General features: G+C 66.1%; 1 protein-coding gene across 1 annotated transcript in view; it reads right to left on the reverse strand.

Annotated features, from left to right (window-relative positions):
* The window catches only part of LOC123026216 (vasodilator stimulated phosphoprotein), a 21,812-nt gene that overhangs the window by 3,819 nt on the left and 545 nt on the right, over positions 1-17,448 (reverse strand). The window contains exons 2-10 of the mRNA XM_044435559.1: positions 4,281-4,452; positions 3,816-3,984; positions 3,238-3,307; positions 2,474-2,535; positions 1,831-2,135; positions 1,273-1,370; positions 815-875; positions 602-635; positions 66-111 (exon numbers count right to left, since the gene is read on the reverse strand). Coding sequence (XP_044291494.1) covers positions 66-111; positions 602-635; positions 815-875; positions 1,273-1,370; positions 1,831-2,135; positions 2,474-2,535; positions 3,238-3,307; positions 3,816-3,984; positions 4,281-4,452 — 1,017 coding nt within the window. The remainder of the gene's footprint in view (positions 1-65; positions 112-601; positions 636-814; positions 876-1,272; positions 1,371-1,830; positions 2,136-2,473; positions 2,536-3,237; positions 3,308-3,815; positions 3,985-4,280; positions 4,453-17,448) is intronic.

Here is a 17,448-nt window from a genome sequence, read left to right on the forward strand (position 1 = left end):
GGGGGGCGGGGGGCAGTGCTCCCCCCAGCTTCAGCTGACTCACGGCCGATGGCAGGCGCACCCACCTGGGGAGCGTCGTGCTGGTCTTCTCCCAGGGCCTCCGGAAGGAGTCTGTGCGACGGGAGAGAGGACGGGTTGGAGGCGGGCAGTGCGCTCGGACCGCGGGCAAGGCGCAGCGACCCAAGCCCCCGGAGGCCCTTCCACAGGGCTCCCTCTGCGCTGGCCAAAGAGGGGCCAGCAGGGGCTGGGAAGGAAGCCCCGGCGCATCTTGCTCAGCCGCTCGTCAGCGCTTGAGCTTCCTGCACATGCAGCCCTCTTGCCTCCCCTACGTGGCTTGGCTCACTTGCTTGAGCTGCCCGCAGGGGTTTCCTCAGCAAACTCCTCCAGCACAGCACACTCGCGCTCTCTCTCACTCAGTGCACAGGCAAGGCTGCTGCTGGGTGTGGACAGAGAAGTCCTTCTCATATGCTCCCCCTCCACACGGACTGAAAATCTGGGGGTCTTTCCAGTGGGAAAGCTGCCCCTCACCCAACCCGTTCCCAACACCCGCTCTCACAAAGGTGCCCCGTGGCCGGGTCCAGCCGGCCGCCCCTCTGCCCACCTGTGGTCTTGGCACCCGCAGCCTCTGCATCGTCCTTTGTGGAGGCAAACAGAGAAGAAAAAGGGGAGGCCGGTGAGCTGAGATCCAGGGAGCGCCATCCACTCCCGCAAGGGGCGACGGGACTGTGCTGGAAGCCCCCACCCAGGCCAGGAGATTCGGGTTCAAACAAGGCCCCCCGTTACAGCCTGGCGGGAGGGGCGGGGGGGCTCTTACGTGCGCAGGGCTGTCGTCTTTCCTGGGAAGGGGCTTCTCGCCCTGCTCCGCAACTTTCCTCCTGCGGGGGGCAGGCAGACGAGAAAGGGGGTTACACCTGCAGCCCCGTGTTCCGAGCACCCCGGGGGGGGCAGCCCTGGGCCTGCTTCCCACATGCCCCCTGGGCTAGCAGGCACGAGGGCCAGAGGCCAGCCCCTGCCTCTGCGTTCCGCCGGAGCCCCTGAGCTTGTTTTCAGACGAGCGGGGAAGGCCAGAATTCCCCCAAAGGAAAGCTGTGGGCGGGGGCTCCCAGTGCCCCCCAAGCACATGGCAGGGGCAGGTGCTGCCAGTGGCGCCGCCCTGCCTTTCAGCCCCGGCTCCCCCAGGCTGCCCCCCTCTGGGTGGGCTGCACCACAGCTCCCAACATCCCCAGCCAGCGGTGTGTTCAAAGCGTCGGGTCCCGCTCGCGCCCCACTCACCGCCGTGCCAGCATGGCGCTCATTTCCTCCATGAGGCCCCCCCCGCCTGGGCCACTGGGAGGGGCTGCAGCTCCGGGGGCAGCCTTTGGTCCCTCCTCCTGTGCCGTGGGGAAGAGGTGGGGGGCAGGTCAACGCCCATGCAGCTTCCTCCTCTGCCACCCGGCAGGGGGGCACTCGGGGACCTCTGCCCCCTTTCCTGCCCCGATGCGCAAGATCAATCCTGCTCTGCACGGGCCCACAGACGGAGGCATGTTTTTGTGGAACGTGTGGGGAGAAAGGAGGCAGGCGCAGCTCGTCCGTGGTCCCCATGCCCCACTTCCCGGCTGCTTCCCAGGTGCAGGGCGGGGGGGGGGGAACTAACTGCCCCCTTCCCTCCAGCCGGCCTTTCTACCCAAGGAGAGCTGGGGGGCCAATGTGGCCAAGCCCTTTTCCTGCAGCTGGAGGCGCCAATCGTCCACCCCGGCACATGCCCTTGGCCAACCCAGGCCCCCCAGGTCCCTTGGAAGCCCCCCCGCCAGCGTTTGGATGCCCCCCTCCCCCCGCCAGCACCCAGCTCACCTTGCCGACTTTCTTGAGCTTTGCTTGAGCGAGTGCCGCAGCCAAGCCGGTGGGCGGCCCGGAACCCCCGGCAGGGCCCTGGGAAGGGGGGAGGGGTGGGGCTGGGGGCGGCCCCCCTCCTGTGGGTGCAGAGCATGGGGGCGGCCCAGGTGGGGGGGGTGGCCCCGGAGGGGGCGGTGGGCCCGGTGGCGCTCCTGGAGGCTGTCCCAGCAGGCCTGACGAAGGTCCTGGGGGTGGGCACTGTGGAGCTGGCGGTGGTCCCGGGGGTGGTGGGGGGGCTCCCCCTGAGGGGGTGGCAGGCGGTCCTGTGGCGAGAGAGGGGCGTCAAACTGCCGCTGCCAACACCCCGCGGAGCGGCAGGGAGGTAGTCGGGGGCGCTTTGCAGCCCCCGGCCCCCAAGTGCCCCGGTGTTCTGCAGAACTCCCCTGCCCCCCTGCCCCCCCGAACCCCTCCCTTGCTCTCCACGTACTCCCAGGCGAGCCGGCCTCGTTCTGCCCCTCACACGTGCTCCCGGCCGGCTCAGCAAGGGCCCTGGAGCTTTGGGGGCAGGGGCAAGCCCCCCAGCTCCCCCCGCCTGCTGTCCCGGAGGAGGCGAGTGGGGCCACGGGGCGCAGGCCTGGTGCTGCCGCCCGCCGAGACCCACCTGAGATGGTCACCCGCCGTTCTCGCTCGGCCTGCTCCTGCTGCTCTCGCTCCAGCTGCTGCCTGGGGGGGGGGTGGAGGGGGAGCGGAGGGAGGGGCAGGGAGCGCGTCAGTTCCAGCCCAGGGTGGGGGGTGGCCCCCCCATGCCAGCTGCAGGCTCAGCCTTCCCTCCCACTCACTTGGGTGGCGGCTCCGGCAAAAGGGGGCCCAGGATCCCCGAGACCGCGAAGCCGCACATGGCCGGGTGCCGCCGAGCTCACGCCCCGCCAGCCGAGAGGGCGCTGGGGACACTGGGAGCGGTGGGCGCCGTAATGGGGGCAGCGGGCGGGGGGGGCGAGGAGGCTGACCCAGGCGCTCGCAAGCGGATTACGGCCGCTAAGCCCAGCGGGACCGCCCTCCCTCGGCCAGGCGGCTCCCGTGAGTGGCCGCAGCGGGGCACATGCTGCACGGGGAGCCGGGGGGGCGGGCTGGGCGGGGGGCTGGGCGGCACAAACAGCCGCGGCCAGGTGGAAATGCTGCTCCGGGGGCCCCTTGCCCGGACGGTTCCCGTGGCCTGGCCCCGGACACTCTGCCTGCCTCAGTTTGCCCTGCCCATGAACTGGGAATGGAGCTGCTCACCGGGGGCTGCCAGAGAGCCAACCCCTCCCAGGCCCCGGCATCGGGGGGGGGCACGCCATTCCCAGCAGCAAGCCGAGCGGCAGTGGGGCGCACAGGCCATGTCCCTGTGGGGAGCTGTGGGGGGCAGGCGGTCACAGCATCCCATACCTTTTCTGCTGCTCCGCCATTTCGTCTGCCGAGGGGCCATTTTGCATCGGCCGCGGCGGCGCAGAATTCCCTTGGGGGACAAAACAGAGCCGGGTTTGCCGCGGGGGCCCGAGTCAGACCGAAAGGCCCGATCGGAGGTCCCGGCCTTCTCCCGCGCCGGCTGGAGCAGCCAATGCCTTCTCGCCTGGGGCAGGACGTCCGCTTCCGAGCTGGGAGCCACCCTGCCGGCCTCACCGGAAGCTGCCCCCGAGGCCGAGCTTCCGAGAGCCCAGCCGAGCCCTGCGACAGTGGTGAGCTGCTGCTGGTGCAGGAAGGCCCGGGGGGGGTGGTGCGGCTGGCCGAGGGTGGTCACGCTGGCACACGTGGAGCATGAATGCGCCCCACTCTGCTCAGCTGCAGCTCCTTCTGGTCCCCACATCTTCCCAGAGCAGCTCTGCGGGCTCCAGGTTGAGAGAGGCTGACCAGCAGGGCCGCCCCACACCCAGCGGGTCTCCCCCAGCTGCAGGATCCGCCCCGTGCTCCAGCCGGGAACCGACACCCCCTTTCCCCCTGGGCCCGCCAAGCAGAGACAGCCTCACCGGAGTCCAGCACCTCCAGCGCCTGCATCATCCCGCTGGCGAACTGGCTGGCGTCCTCTTTGGTGCCGAAGTTGAGCCCCCAGACCTGGCGGGCATCGCGCCACTGGTGGAAGTTCGGCGTGGCCTGGTTGTACTTCAGCCCCTTCACGATCGGACTGTTGATGACCACCTTGGGGACGGGGGAGGAGAAGCGGGCGTCCGGGCTCTGCGCTCGTGGGCAAGGAGCGCAAGGAAGCCCCGGGGCAGGGGGGCCACCCCTGCGGCACCTCCAGGCCGCGGGAGGCTGGCGGAGGCGCCCTTCCTGCAGTGCGGACCCCTCCGACAACACTCCGCTCCCCAGGGAGACTCGCCTGGCCCCGAACCCAACTCTTTGCAGTGCCAGACCAACCGCTAGTGGGGGGCCATCTTCCCCACCCGCCCTCCTGCCCCCTCCCTGGACACACACAGGCCAGAGAAGCGGGGTACCTGTTGGTCCGGCTGCATCTTGCGGCCCACCACCCGGAACGTGTTGTTGGCAGGGCTGTGGTAGATCTGGACGCGGCTGAAGGCCTGGGGGCCGCCCCCGGCCGGCACCCACTTCTTGTTGGCGTCATCGTAGAGCATCACCGTGGCTCGAGTCGAGCAGACCACCGACTCACTGCGAGGAGACGCGGGGCGGGGAGAGAGGGGCTCGGCGTGAAGGACGAGGCGGCTTGGCCGGTGCCGGCCAGAGAGACCCCCGCCCACCACCTCCACCTTCTAGCGGCCACAAACTCAGCTCCACAGTCGCTGCAACACAGCTCAGCCCTTGCCTTGCAGGAATCCCTGGCATCACACAAGCTGGCGTAAGTCTCCGGCTTGCATTTTGCAGGGCGGAGCGTCTTAATTTTAAACACGGGAAGCTGGAAGGCTCGGACCTGGGCTGGAGATGGGGAGAAGAGTCCCCGCAGCAGAGCTAATGTTTCCGGCTTGTGGCATCCAAACTGCTTATCCTGTGATCGTTAAGGTTGCCGTGTCTTTTTCTGATGTTTACGGGCTGTGATTCTCTGCAGAAACGTCCTGGGCAAAGCTTCCCCCATCACGCTGCCGGGGCAGGCGGTGAGGCTTGCTTGCCGCGTGTCCGGGTGCAGGAAGAGGCGGGGGAGTGGGGCAGAGGACCACCCAAACCCTCACGAGGCCTGCCACCCCCCCCCCCAAGACCGCCGCATCTGGGCAGACTGTTCTGCAAAGCATCAAGTCGCCCAAGGCTCAGGCAACACGCTAAGAGAGCACATGGCAGGCGGGAGCCGTTATCCAGCCCCTCTGCTTGGATTCCCCAGAGGCCAAGCCTGATATGGGTCCCAGGGGGCAGATATGGGGGGGCATCCCGACATGCCTGCCCCTGGAGAACCAGCAGGCAGCAGGCTCCCTCGCCTGCCCAGTCCTGCACTGCACATCGCGCCTCACCCTTCTCTAACACTGGCAAGCCAGGCAGACATTCATGAGGTGTAGCTCGTCTTCGCAGTGAGCACCGGTTGAACACCAGCCAGTCCAAGGTGCAGTGAGGCCCCCCATAAAATCTGAGCCCCCTCAAGCACCCCCAAGTCGCCCGACAGGAGCCACCCTGGAAGGAGCAGAGCACAAGCACGGGCAGACGCGAGGCCAGGTGCTGAGCTTCTGAGCAGGAACAGGGTTCGGGGAGCGGCGCACACTCCGGATTCAGGCACCGGAGCTGAGCATCATCTTCGCACTGCGCACCAATTCGGTTGCGCTGGCCAGTGTGACGCCATCGTTGCCCACGCTGGGTTTAAAATCCCTCCGCTGAGGGCAGGGGGAGGTACAGCGCTCGGGGTCTCTATCCCAGCATGCTCGGCACCTTTGCTAAACTACAACTCCCAGGATTCCTTGGAAGGAACCAATGCAGACCCAAGAATTAGAATGCGGTGTAGTGGCTGGAATCCTGGACATTGACCAAGGAGCATTAAGGGTTGAAGCCTCGCTTGGTTTGCAGCTGAAGCCAGTCTCCCTCCCTCCCTCCCTCACACAAACACACCCACTCACAAATTTTGTATTCCTGCCTAGGGAAGGAGCATCCGTTGGGCCCTGACCTCTGGAACAGCCCTCGACCTGCACCCTGGAGGTGTTCACAGGAGCTGAGGCAGCGTGGCGCAATGGGGGGGGCAGCCTGCAGCAACTGCCTCCCCCCCCGTCCTTTCCTGCCCAGGGAGGGGGGGCTGCATTGTGCCTGCAAGCGAAGCCCACAGCCCTCCCTTTCCGAGCACTGAAAAATCTCCTTTCCTGGGGAAAGGGGCAGAGAGACCTTCTGGGGCACCAGCCGTGGGTCCCACCTTGCCTGGACCTCTGGGGAGGGGGAGGCCCTGGCAGCAGGTCAAGAGCTCGATCTGGGAGCTCCGCTCCGCAGAGACCCCAGCCCAGCAAATGGCCAGCCCGGCTTTCTCCCCACCCTGGTTCTCACATCCAGAGCAACAGGGAAAAAGAGCCACGCCTGATAAACTGCTTTGCAGGTAAACATGCAGCTAAAGGGCTTGTCCTAAGAGGTGCTAAACTGAAATTAAAATTTGGGGGGAGGAGAGCTTCACCTGCAGCCCCAGAGGACAGTGGGATGCATGCAAAAAAAAAAAAGCTAGAGAAGATCAACCACCAGACAAGCCAAACACAATGGCTGGGCCAGCTTATGCAAATTTCGCAAGGGGTTCTCATGTCCTCGGGCAATTTAATCTTCTCAAGCTGCCAGTCCACTTGAAATTTGGAGAAAGGGAAGGGTTTCTTGACCGGGGAATGGAAGTACTTTTCCACATTTCCCCCACACCAACAAGGCTGAGGACTAGAGGCTTGTTGGGATAGGGCGGCGGGGGCGGGGGGAGAATGAGCGCGAACGATTTATCAGGAGGCCAGACTCAAGGTTAAATGCAAAAGCCGCACGAACACGGAGCCGCATCACACGCCCAGCAACTCCCACATCCGTGCGCCCCCCCCCCCCCGCAGCCGCCAGAAAAGCTGCCCGGCGAGTTCTTCCGAGCATCTGCCAGCTCTCCTCTCCACACGACCATTGCGACACCAGCAAAACAGGGAGGGCGGGAGGCGCCCAGGGTGGGGGCTGAGCTGCACGCATCGCCTGGGGTGGGCGGCTGGCAACTCCCGGGGGGGCGGGGGGAGGACCAAAATCCAAATCCCCGAGTTCTGCTCCTGAATGCGGCAGGCTGGGTCTGTGCCCGGAGGAGCGCCCGGGCCAAACCAGCCCGGGGGTGAGGGGGCTCCAGCAGCCTTTCCACCGGCCGGCGCTGCCCCCACCCGTCCTTCCCAGGGCCCCCCAGCCCCCTGCCGCCTCGCGCCGCGCAGCGCCGCTGCTCCCCGGGCTCCAAAGGCTGAAGCGGAAACGGCGCCGCGCCCTCCGTCTAAACAGGGAGTGCCGCTCGCTCGCAATTCCTGCCTCCGCTGCGGGCAGGTTGTGGCAGAGCCGCGCCAGCTGCAAACAGCTGCATTCGCGGGCCTGCAGGAGAGGAGAGCTGGGGAAGGGCCTTCCCACCAGGAGGAGAAGGCGGCCGGCCAACTGGGGACCGGCCCACATCGAGGGCAGCCGCAGCCCCAGAGCCGTGCTGGGCCGTGCTGGGCCGGGCCAAAAGGGCCACGGGCAGCACCGGGCGCGGGAGCTCAGACCCCGGAGAACCAAGGCCAGTTGCCCCGGGGGAGTGCCCTCCTGCTGCCCTGGATCACACCTCCCAGCACCCCTGGGCAAGAAGCACTGCTTCACAATGCTGGGCGTTGTAGTCCGTTGCAGCAGGGGAGGCCCAGGCTGTGCGCCGCAGGCTGAAGCGTGCGTTTAAAAGAAGGTTGTGGAATTTCCTGCGCAGGTTCCCAGCTGGGGGCCCCAGGATCCGCCAGGGGCCACGTCCCGTGACGTCACCCGGCCTTCCTGCCCCGCCAGCATCCCTTTGAAAGATGAGCCACCTTCTAGCCCTCCGTGGCCATGAGAGATGCTCAGCCACCACGATTTCCACTGGCCACGATTTCCACTGGCCCGGCTACCGTGCTTCTTGTCACTGCCTGCGCTTCCCTGTGCCTGAAAACGCTCGAATAAATTAATGGGCCACAGCAAGGAAAGTGTCGGATCTTGCTTGCTTCGCATGAGCCGCAGGCAGGCAGGCAGGCAGGCAACATGGAATTCAAATAGCTGTGGCAGAGAATTTGCATCTGAAAAGCAGGCCGTGGGTGTAACAGGCTGAACTGGGATAGAGTCCGCCCGGGGCCACATGGCCGCTCCTCTCCTCTTCCCGGAGCTGCAACTATGGCACTGCAGTTTTGCAGCGGAGCAGAGAGTAAAGAGGCGACACTTCTCCGGCCCTTCGATTATCAGCTGGAAATCAGCCGCCATGCGCAGCCCCCCACCCCCCGCCACGCAGGTGCCGCCTTCATGGTCCTCTGGCTAATGCCCCCGCACAGCTTCCCCCTTCCTCCCCACGGCTCCTGCTCCCCACGGTAACACTCCTGGGTTGTGTCAGTTCACACTTCCACAGCCCCACGGAGCGCCGAGTGCACCGACAAAAATAGACGGAGCAGCAGGCACCCTCAGGAGCAGAGCCGGGAGGCACCTCCACGCACCGGGCCCCGTTGCGCTGAGGAACAACTGCAGCCCGTCATGAGTCCGTGTGTCATGCTGGTTCTTGCACATCCCTGGTCATGCGCGACCAAGCGACACCACGGTGACGCAAAGGAGGAAGCGCAAGTCCCGCAGCGCACCTCGTTTTCAATCAGACGCCCAAACTTCCAGCACGTTTCTCGAGAACGCAGCCCAGCGCTCCAGCTGCACAAGGGCTGGCTACTCAGTGTCGCGCCACACCGAGGGGAAAGCGCACGACCTCCAGCAGCCCCCAGGGGCCACGCCAAGCCGTTCCGCAGCGGCCCGGTCCTGGCCAGACACCGCCTTCCCTCTGACCGAGGCTCTGGGGCAGAGGTCCCGGGACCCCCGTGCAGCCCTCAAAAGTATCTCCGGGCTGCCCCGGATGGGCATTGCCCACCCAGGCCCGCCAGAAACCGTGCAGGAGTCCTTGGTCGACATCACCAAGAGTGGCCAGGCCAGCCCCACGCTGTGTGCAGTGCGGGAGCCCCCCTGCCCCCCCACCCTGTGCTCGCTTCCCACTGCCCACTTCCCAGCTGCAAAAGGGTGCTTGCAATTTGGGGGTACAGGAGACTCAGGGCAGCCTCCGCCCCCGCCCGACCTAAGGTCAGCCAGCTGCGCGCACACATGCGGGGCAGGCAGGTGGAGGGAGGGCTTGCGCAGCCCGGAACCCCTCGGTCGGGAGCCCTCGCTCGGCCACATTCCCTGCCAGGACTCCGTGGGAGCAGGAAGGGGGCTGCAAAGAGGGAGGCGAGCGGCGGCGGCAACGGTACTCCTCGACCGGCCGGCTGTCTCCCGCGCCCGACTTCCCCCTCGACGCCGCGCTGCAACCACCCAACGCACTGGACCGCAACTTCTCCTTACTGGAGCCCTCGGGCAGAAAGGGAGAAGAGCGTCTAGGCAGGACAGGGCGGCATTTCTGGGGTGGTGTGATGCCCAGGACTGGGGGGCGGCAGCCCACTCTGAACACCACACCCCACAATTACGCCAAGTGGTGCTCAGATCTGATAAGGCGGCAGCCGGAGGGGCCCCGACAGCTGGTACCGCCAAGGCCAGGCCAGAGGCCAAGCGATAGCCCCCTGGCCCCATGCCGTCCCCCCCCCCCACACACACGGGCCTCTGGAACTCGGCTGCAGGGTGCAGCTGTGGAGGGAGGGGGCCCTCTCCGAAGCAGCAGCAAGGAAAGCTCGCACGCAGGGAATACGGGGACGCCAGCACACCCCACGCCCCGGGCGGCCCTGCACCCGTCTCTCTGCAAAGCCCCTCCACTCCCTGCAGAGCCCCAGGCGGGGGGCGGGGGGAGGACAGCTGAGAACAAGCAGCACCTGGAAGGGCTGAGGAGAGCGTTAAAAAGCCGGAAGGAGCAGGAAGGGAGAAGAAGGGAGGGAGGGGGAGCGAGAACAGCAGCCTTTGCCCATATAAGGGTAGGTTTGAAGGACAGGACGGATCTCTGCCGAATGTGGGAATGCGAGACGGTTACTGGGAAGGGCCGGAGGGAGGCATCTCCGCTGCCCCCCCCCCCATGCACCGAGGCCGGCACACCCACGGCACCCCGTCCCTGCTCCTGTCCTCTCCTCTCCACTGCAACCAACCCTCAGAGGGTATTCACAAAGGGATGCGGGGGGGGGGGCCCCCCCCCCCCCGGCCCCCCCACTCCCAATGAAAGGGCCGGGGGGGGTTGGGGGGGGGGGGCGGGACGGGACGGGACGGGGGTGCAAAGCAGAGCCACAGGCGAACAGGGAGGGCAGTGACCCGGGCTGTGGCCATGTTGCTCTTGCTCCTTCCTGTCACCGCAGAAAAACTTCTGAGCAGGGAGGGGAGGGAAAATTGGCTCTGCTCAGCGTCTTTGTTTTCCATCGGCTGCCACGGGCGGGAGCCGCAGGCCGGCCTGGGGGGCGCAGAGCGGGCGGAGCAGCAGGCTGGGGCACCAGCGGGAGAGCTGCCCCCAGCGGGGGCGCATGTGCAGGCACTCCGGCCGGGGCAGCCGCTTCCCTCCGCCTGACGCCAGGGCCGGCCGGGCAGGCCCAGCGCGGGCTCGGAGCCCGTCCGCTTCCCACGCTCCTCTGGCCACAAGGATGGGGCCCGTGAGCATGCGCGTGTGGGGCAGCGGGGCCAGATCCGAGGAGCCCCCGGCCGGGGCAAGGCAAGGCGGCAGTGGCACCGGCCTGGCCACCACCGTTGCCCCCCCCCCCAATCAGCCACACCTGGATTTCGCGGCATGCTTGGCCTCCGGCTTCTTCGGTGGGTCGGGCACGGGGGCCTTCGGCTTTCCGAGCGTGATTCTGCCGAAGGGAAGGAAATGCGAGTCTCCCCACAGGAAGGGAAGGGATGGGAGTGGGAGATGCCTGGCTTCAGGGGGGCCAGGCTGACAGCCCCCGAGACTCTGGAAGCTGCCCAGTGGGGGCACCTGCCTGCTCCCACCTGCCCTGTCCGACCTCCAGGCCAGGACGCAAATTCGGCTGGGGAGGCGGAGCGTGGCCCGAACCTTCCCGACCACACGTCCTGAAGGAGAGCCAACTGGCGCTATGCCCTCCCCTGCACGGCAAACTGGCTGGAGGGGGGCTCACACCTGAGCTTCGTTGAGTGAGTCCCCTCCTTGTTCTTCGGGGGATCAGAAGAGGGAACCGGCCTGGTGGAAGGAGAACACATTGGCCCCCCCCAGCACCAAACTCTCGGCTGGGGAGGGGCCTGCAACCTGGGCCTTGCTCAGAGCACCTCCGCACCCCTGGGGGAGCGTTGGGCGCAGCAGCTCTGTCCTGCGCAGGCAGACCCGCAGACCCTCCTGGCCCCCTCCCCAGGACCAGTCCAAAGTTTCAAGGCTTGGGGGGGTGGAAATGCAGGGGTCCCTGCAGAGGGCTGGGGTCCATCTGCCTGAGCTGCTGCAGGTTTTGGGGGCTCGTGGGGGGCTGGAGACCCCACACAGCTGGGCATGCTGAAGGGAAGCGCCAGGCCAGGCAGCGGGAGGGCACTGGGGCAGGCCAGAGGCGGGTGGCGAGAGGAGGTCGAGGTGGCCCCCGGCTGCAGCCCCCGGGCTCCTGGGGAGGAGGGAGGAGGAAGGGACTGGGGGGCAAGCAGCACAGAGGAGCCGTCCAGGTCCCCCCCCCCGCAGCCCCCCCCTGCGGCTCAGGCTCACTCCCCTGGGCAGGCCGCGTCTGAGGCGGTGAGTCACTTCCTGAGAGCTGCTTTTCCTGCTTCTCCAGCAAAGGACATTTTAGGAAGAGGGGGTGGGGGTGGGGTGGGGTGGACGGGGGGGGGCAAGGAGCCCTCCAACCATGGCCACCTGCAGCCCAGCCACGCGCGACCTGCATGCGGGGGGGAGCCCCTCCGGGGCCAGTCCGGAGGGTGGGGGCAAGCGCTTGGCTGCCAGGCCCGGGGGCACCAGCTGCGGCCCCAGCGCAGGGAGCAGGGGGCTCCCAGGCTCCGGGGCAGGAGGAGGCCACCCCCAAGCAGCTCTCCGGCTGGTGCTGCGCCCTTTCCCCGCTGATGGAGGCCGGCACGGGGTCAAGGGAGCGCCCCCTCCGTTCAGCGGGAGGAATGGGGCAGCCCTGCCAGAAACTGGGGGCAACGCCTGCCCAGGGAGAGGCTGGCCATGCCCAAGCCCCACGGCCAGGCCCTCCCAGCCCGCAACCTGTCGGAGCGCCCCATCTCTGCCCCCGCCACGCCGCAGGCAGCCTGGCCGGGGCCGCCCCAGCCGCACTCCCGGCGTCCCCCGGCACAGACCCGCTGCCGCCAGGGAGGCACGAGCGGAACTCTGCCATGTCACAATGCGGAGCTCGGTTGCCAAGCATCAGGGAACCGAGCAGCTGCCTTGCACCCGGGTCCGCCTGGCCCCATGCTGCTGATGCTGCTGGCCCCGGCGGCTCTCCCCCCAGGGCCCCGGCAGGCTCCCCCCAGCCCTGTCTGGGCTGGACTGGGGACTGTGGCCACGCCAAGTGGGGGGCTGCCCCTGAGCTCGGACCAGAGTGGGGCAGCCCCCTCCTCTGGGCTGCGTGGGGCGGCTGTGGGCAGCCAGCAGCGAGGGAAGGGGGCTCTGCCCTCTCCTGGCGGCTGGCACTCTCACCGGAGCAGGTTATGTGACCGGACGGCAGCCAGGCCGGAGGGCACGGTCCCCACGTCCCCCCAGAGCTGCCTCGCCGGACCCCCCCAGCCCAGCATCCCATCTCCAGCTGTGGTCCACCAAGATGAGCAGCCAGCCTGTCAGGGAGCCCCACGAGCACAACTGCCTGTCCCCAGCGCCTGGTACTTGGGAGGTAGACAGCCTCTGACTATGGAGGCTCCAACAGATACTTAAAGCATTTTAGTTGTTGATAGAACAGACTTCCAACCTAACCATTTCCTGGTGGGTCGGACTTCAATATCCAACATCCCCCAGCCTGTCCAACCCATCTATAGGGCAGCCGAAGGAGAGGCTGTCACAGGGCCTCCTGTTCCCTCATTTTTTCGCATCGCAGCTCATCACACTGGATGCAGGAGGTGCCCAAGAATCGGGGGGGGGGGCATCTTCACAGTGCCGCCTGGAGCTTCCCCGTCCGAGGATGAATATGTCTGTTTCTGCACAGCAGAAGCTGCGCCAGATTTTCTTGCTGAGGATGCTGGGACTTGCAGTCAAATACACGGAGAAGACACGCACTTGAGGAAAGCTGGGCTGAGCAAGCAGCTCTGGGAAAGGGATGAGCCGTTCTCTCGCTCTGTTTGTGTGTGATCCACACCCTGCGAGCCATCCTATTTTGAAAATAGGATGCCAGACGCCTGCCCGATGGCTCGCTCGCTCGCCTAGAGCCACCGTCCTCCGTCCTCCGGGCCACAGCACCCCAGGAGCCCAAGGGTTAACCCAGGCACCCGCTCTCCCCCCACCCCACGTATACAGAGGAAAAGGGAAGCTGGGGAAATCCACCAGGCCGCTTCCTGCTATTTGGGTAATCAGCCGCCTGTGGCTTCAGACCCGCTGCAACACGAGCAGGCGGCGGCCCAGCCCGGAGAGCCCATTTTGCAGCCCGGGAAACTAAGGCCCGGCCAGTGCTCTGACCAGGCTCTGCGCCCCAGCCCTCCCCCCCAGCTTCGCTAGTCTCCGGGAGGAAGCCCGCTGCCCATCATCCAGTCCAACCCACACGTCCAAAATCGCCACCAGAGCCACAGTTGGGCAGTGAGGCTCTCGAAAGACCCCACGCCCTGCACCTCCCGTGGGGCCTCCCCGTCGGCCCCCAGAATGCCTGTATCTCGGATGCAGTGGGAAGCCAGCAGTGTGCCTCCCGAGCACCCCCACCAGCACGAATGGCACCCACAGGAGCTGGGCAGCACGAGGGGGGGTGACCCCACTCCCCGTCCCCAGTCCTGGCCGGGCAGCTGGTGGGCTCCCAGCTGCTGAGCTCCAGGGAGACCCCCCAGGCAGTGGGGGGGGGACAGCGGGAGGGATTTCCCTCCACAGCTGCTAAGCCCTATCCTGCCCTTCCTCCCTCGCTCCGACCACTAGGCATTGCCTCAAGGCACACAAACAGCTTTGCTCATCCCCACCACTTCCGCCACCTATGAGGACACAAGCCAGAGGTGTACATGTTGCGACAGCACCGTCCCGCCCATCCCACGGCCCCAGAACCTATTGGGAAATGCGACCGTGCGGCCATGCACGCCCGCCTGGCTCCCAGATTCCTGAAGTCCGTTATTCTCTGCTCAGGGAGACGTCTTGGTGTGCCGCGAGTGCCTGGCAGGCTGCGTCCACAGCGAGGCCCCCCCTTCCGTCCCGGGAGAAGCCCGTCTCGTGGGCCTGGGGGTGCAGAGGGTGAGGAGCCGAAGGCGGCTGCGCCTGCGATTCCGCCACAGGCCTAGCAAAGCGGAGTTTGGGGCTCGAGTGCCAGGAAACGGGTGAGAGCAGGCCGTGCAGGCAGCCGAAGACGGGCCCGCTGGCTTCACATCTTCCAGGCCAGCTTAGGGGGCTGTTCGGCCTCAGCAGTCTCATCTGCAGAAAGGGAATAAAACCACTTTCCCTCCCAGGCCCGGTATGCAGGATAAAATACCAGGACTGGCATCTTTCCAGAGTGCCAAAGCCAGCACAGCCCTCCAGAATAATTCTGCTCGCGCCACCGGCCACTTCCAGTGGTCGGCATCCCCTTCACCACAGAACTTAACGGCCCCAGTCAAGCACGACGGGGGCACAGCGGTTACACAAGCCACATTCCTCAGAGGCGGATCCCTTGCCTTCTGTGCAGCTCCTTGCATATTCCCACGTCCCTCTGCTAATGGGCTGGACCCACATGGATCAAAGAAACCTCCGTTTCAGTAGGAAGGAGGAGGAAGCCCCGCCACAGATGAGGACAAAAGCTGGGCAGCAAGAGTTCACATTCCCACATGCAGGTAGAAGGTGCGCGGGGGGGGGGTCTTAATCCAGTTCTTGCACGGACGCGATGAGACTGGATGAACTCGCCCGCGAAAAAAGCGCGACTAAAGAAAGGGCCCTTCAGCTCTTGGAACAGGTGGCCCGAGCAATGCGGGGACAGCTGCAGCCCAGCGGCACGCGGAGGGCCCGCATCCCCGCGCTGGAAGAGCAAGGCTCGCCGAATTAAAATCAGCATGTCCTGGCTCAACGACCTCGTGGAGCTCGGAAAATGCGAGCACCAGAAGCGCTGCTGCAGATGCTGGATAGCTGGACTCGCGAAAGCGAAGGCTCAGGGGGAAGTCAGCGGCTCGCCAAACGCTCCCGCAGGAACCTGAAAGTCACAGGGCGCCGGGGCCACGCCTGCCAGATTGGAGCTAAAACCAGGAGGCACCCAATGAAGCCAAGGAGAGGTTACTCTGGACGCTGCACACAACACACAACTAAGGGACACAAATGTGGCCCAAAGGGGGCTGGAGAGATGCACGGGGAATCCCCTTTGGCCCCTGAACCCTGGTGGGCACAGGGGGCTTCCCGGGGCCACTGCGAGCCGCACCAGTAGGGCCCGGATGGGTCCCTCGCCGGCCACAAGGGCTCTTACTCGCTTCGGAGGATCCGCGTCAGCGCGGCAGGTCACGCGGTAAGGGGGCACAGGCCACCCACACCTTTTGCGGCAGGATATATGGAAGGCTGCAAAATCCTTTGGAGATGCTCACTGGGCATCACTTCCCTCCACCCCAGAACACCAGTCCGCACAGCGACAGCTTCTCAAACTGGGCTGACCTCCACAGTGGCTTGATGGCATCATCAGCCATCCAGTGCTGGAGTGCCAGGTCCCTGCCCCAGGGAGCTTACAATCTTAAGGTGGTGTGTTGTTGTTGTTGTTGTTGTTATTACATTTTTATACTGCCCATAGCCAAAGCTCTCTAGGCAGTTGACAGCAATAATCATAGAATCATACACTCAAGTCACCCATCCCGCTTCTGCCCAGGCCTGTCCCTGCTTGGCTTCCAAGATTAGGCAGGATCAGGCACTTCAGGCTACATGGAAGTGTTGAACAAGTGAGACATTGGTCCCCGAGGCACTCGTCGATCTGCTCCACCAGAGCCCCCCCTGCCCCATCCTCACTCTGGGGCCTCGCTTGCCTTCCAGGGCCCAGACAGACCGAGAACAACAAAACCCCGAAAAGCCCCTTTCTTTCTAAGCTCCTGCAGGGAAGAGCCCTTGTCCCTCTTCCTTCCCTTCCCTTTTCCTACGCCGAGGAACCCTGTGCTGCCTGCTCAGACTTACTGCATGAGCCAGAAACCCCTCCCACCCACCAGCGCCGGAGGGAAGTGGGCTACGACTCATGGAACTTGAAGTGCAGCCGGCTGGAAGGTGCCGCAGCACTCCAAGCCTTTCTTTGCGACACGGATGACAAACACAGCTGCGCTTCCTGGTCCCGAGCACACAACACACCCTGCCCCCTCCCTCCCAGGAGGAGCCTGCGGGCAGGATCGCTCCCTCCAGCTTGAAAGACAACGGCACCCAGCACCGGTTTTAGAGCTAACAAAATGCGATTACTGTTCATTTCATTGAGCTCGGAGTCTCCTGCGTGTGTGCCCCGTTTTGCTCTTGTTCAGCCTTTGGGGGTCCCCCCCCGGGGGATCAGCCATTCGGGGGTGCAGATTTCAGGGCAACGGAGGAGCCCGGCACAGAGAGCCGGCGGGGGTGGGGGGGACTGTGTGGCACCGGGGCTGAGGCAGGGGCGGAGGCGGCAGGGCCCTGGATGACGAAGGGGCTCGGAGCCCGGAGGGAGCCACGGTGCGGAGCCCGGCTGCGCTGCCCTGACCTGGTACCCTCAAAACACTCAAGGGCATGCTTCATCCAACCAATGAAGCTACCAAGCGCTCTGCACATGCCCAGGTGCACCGTCCTCCTCCACTTGGCTGGCCATGCGGCTGCGTGAGAGGGGAGATTTAGTCCAAGACATCTAGGGGTGGGGGGGGCGGGGCGCTCGACTGGCAAAGGTTGCAGGGAAGGCGAAGACCGCAAGAGCACCGGGGGGGGGGCAGAGACCCGCCCCCCCGGGGCTTCCCCGCATCCAGAGCAAGAGGAGCCGGCGGGCGCCGCGCCTGCGGAGTCCGAGGCTTGGGGGGTGCGCGCACGCCGGGCCCCCTCCCCCGGGCCGGAGAATCCCCTCCCGCGGCCGCCCGCGGGGCTTCCCTGCCGAGACCCGGCCCGCCCCGGACTGCGCCGCGCTTCCGATCCTGCGGGCCAGGGAGGGCAGGCGCCGAACGGCCGAAGTCCAACCGGAAGTGCGCTCACACGCCCCCCCCGGGAGCGCCCAAGCAGCGGCCCCCCGACGGCAGCCTGGGACGCCCCTCTCCTGACCGCGCTGCCCCACTGCCGGGGGGCTCCCCGCGACGATGACCCCCGAGGCGCTGGGCAACTCCGAGAAACTCTGCGGCCATCTCGAAAGCTTCCTTTCCCTGAGCTATACATGTTGGGGGGGGATGTAGCCCCACTGAAGGGCAGCACTTCCGAGTTCAACGGCGGCGGGGGGGCGCAGCCCCTTGCTCCCGATCGAGAGAGAAATGGGGGTGGCTGCCGCTAGCTCCGAGGAGGCGGCAGAGAAGCGGCCCTCCCCCACTTCCAAGCTGGGGTGGAAACGCTTAAGCCGCCCCCCCCCC

This window comes from Varanus komodoensis, unplaced genomic scaffold, assembly GCF_004798865.1.
Source record: "Varanus komodoensis strain SLA01 unplaced genomic scaffold, ASM479886v1 scaffold29_3, whole genome shotgun sequence".
Taxonomy (NCBI): domain Eukaryota; kingdom Metazoa; phylum Chordata; class Lepidosauria; order Squamata; family Varanidae; genus Varanus; species Varanus komodoensis.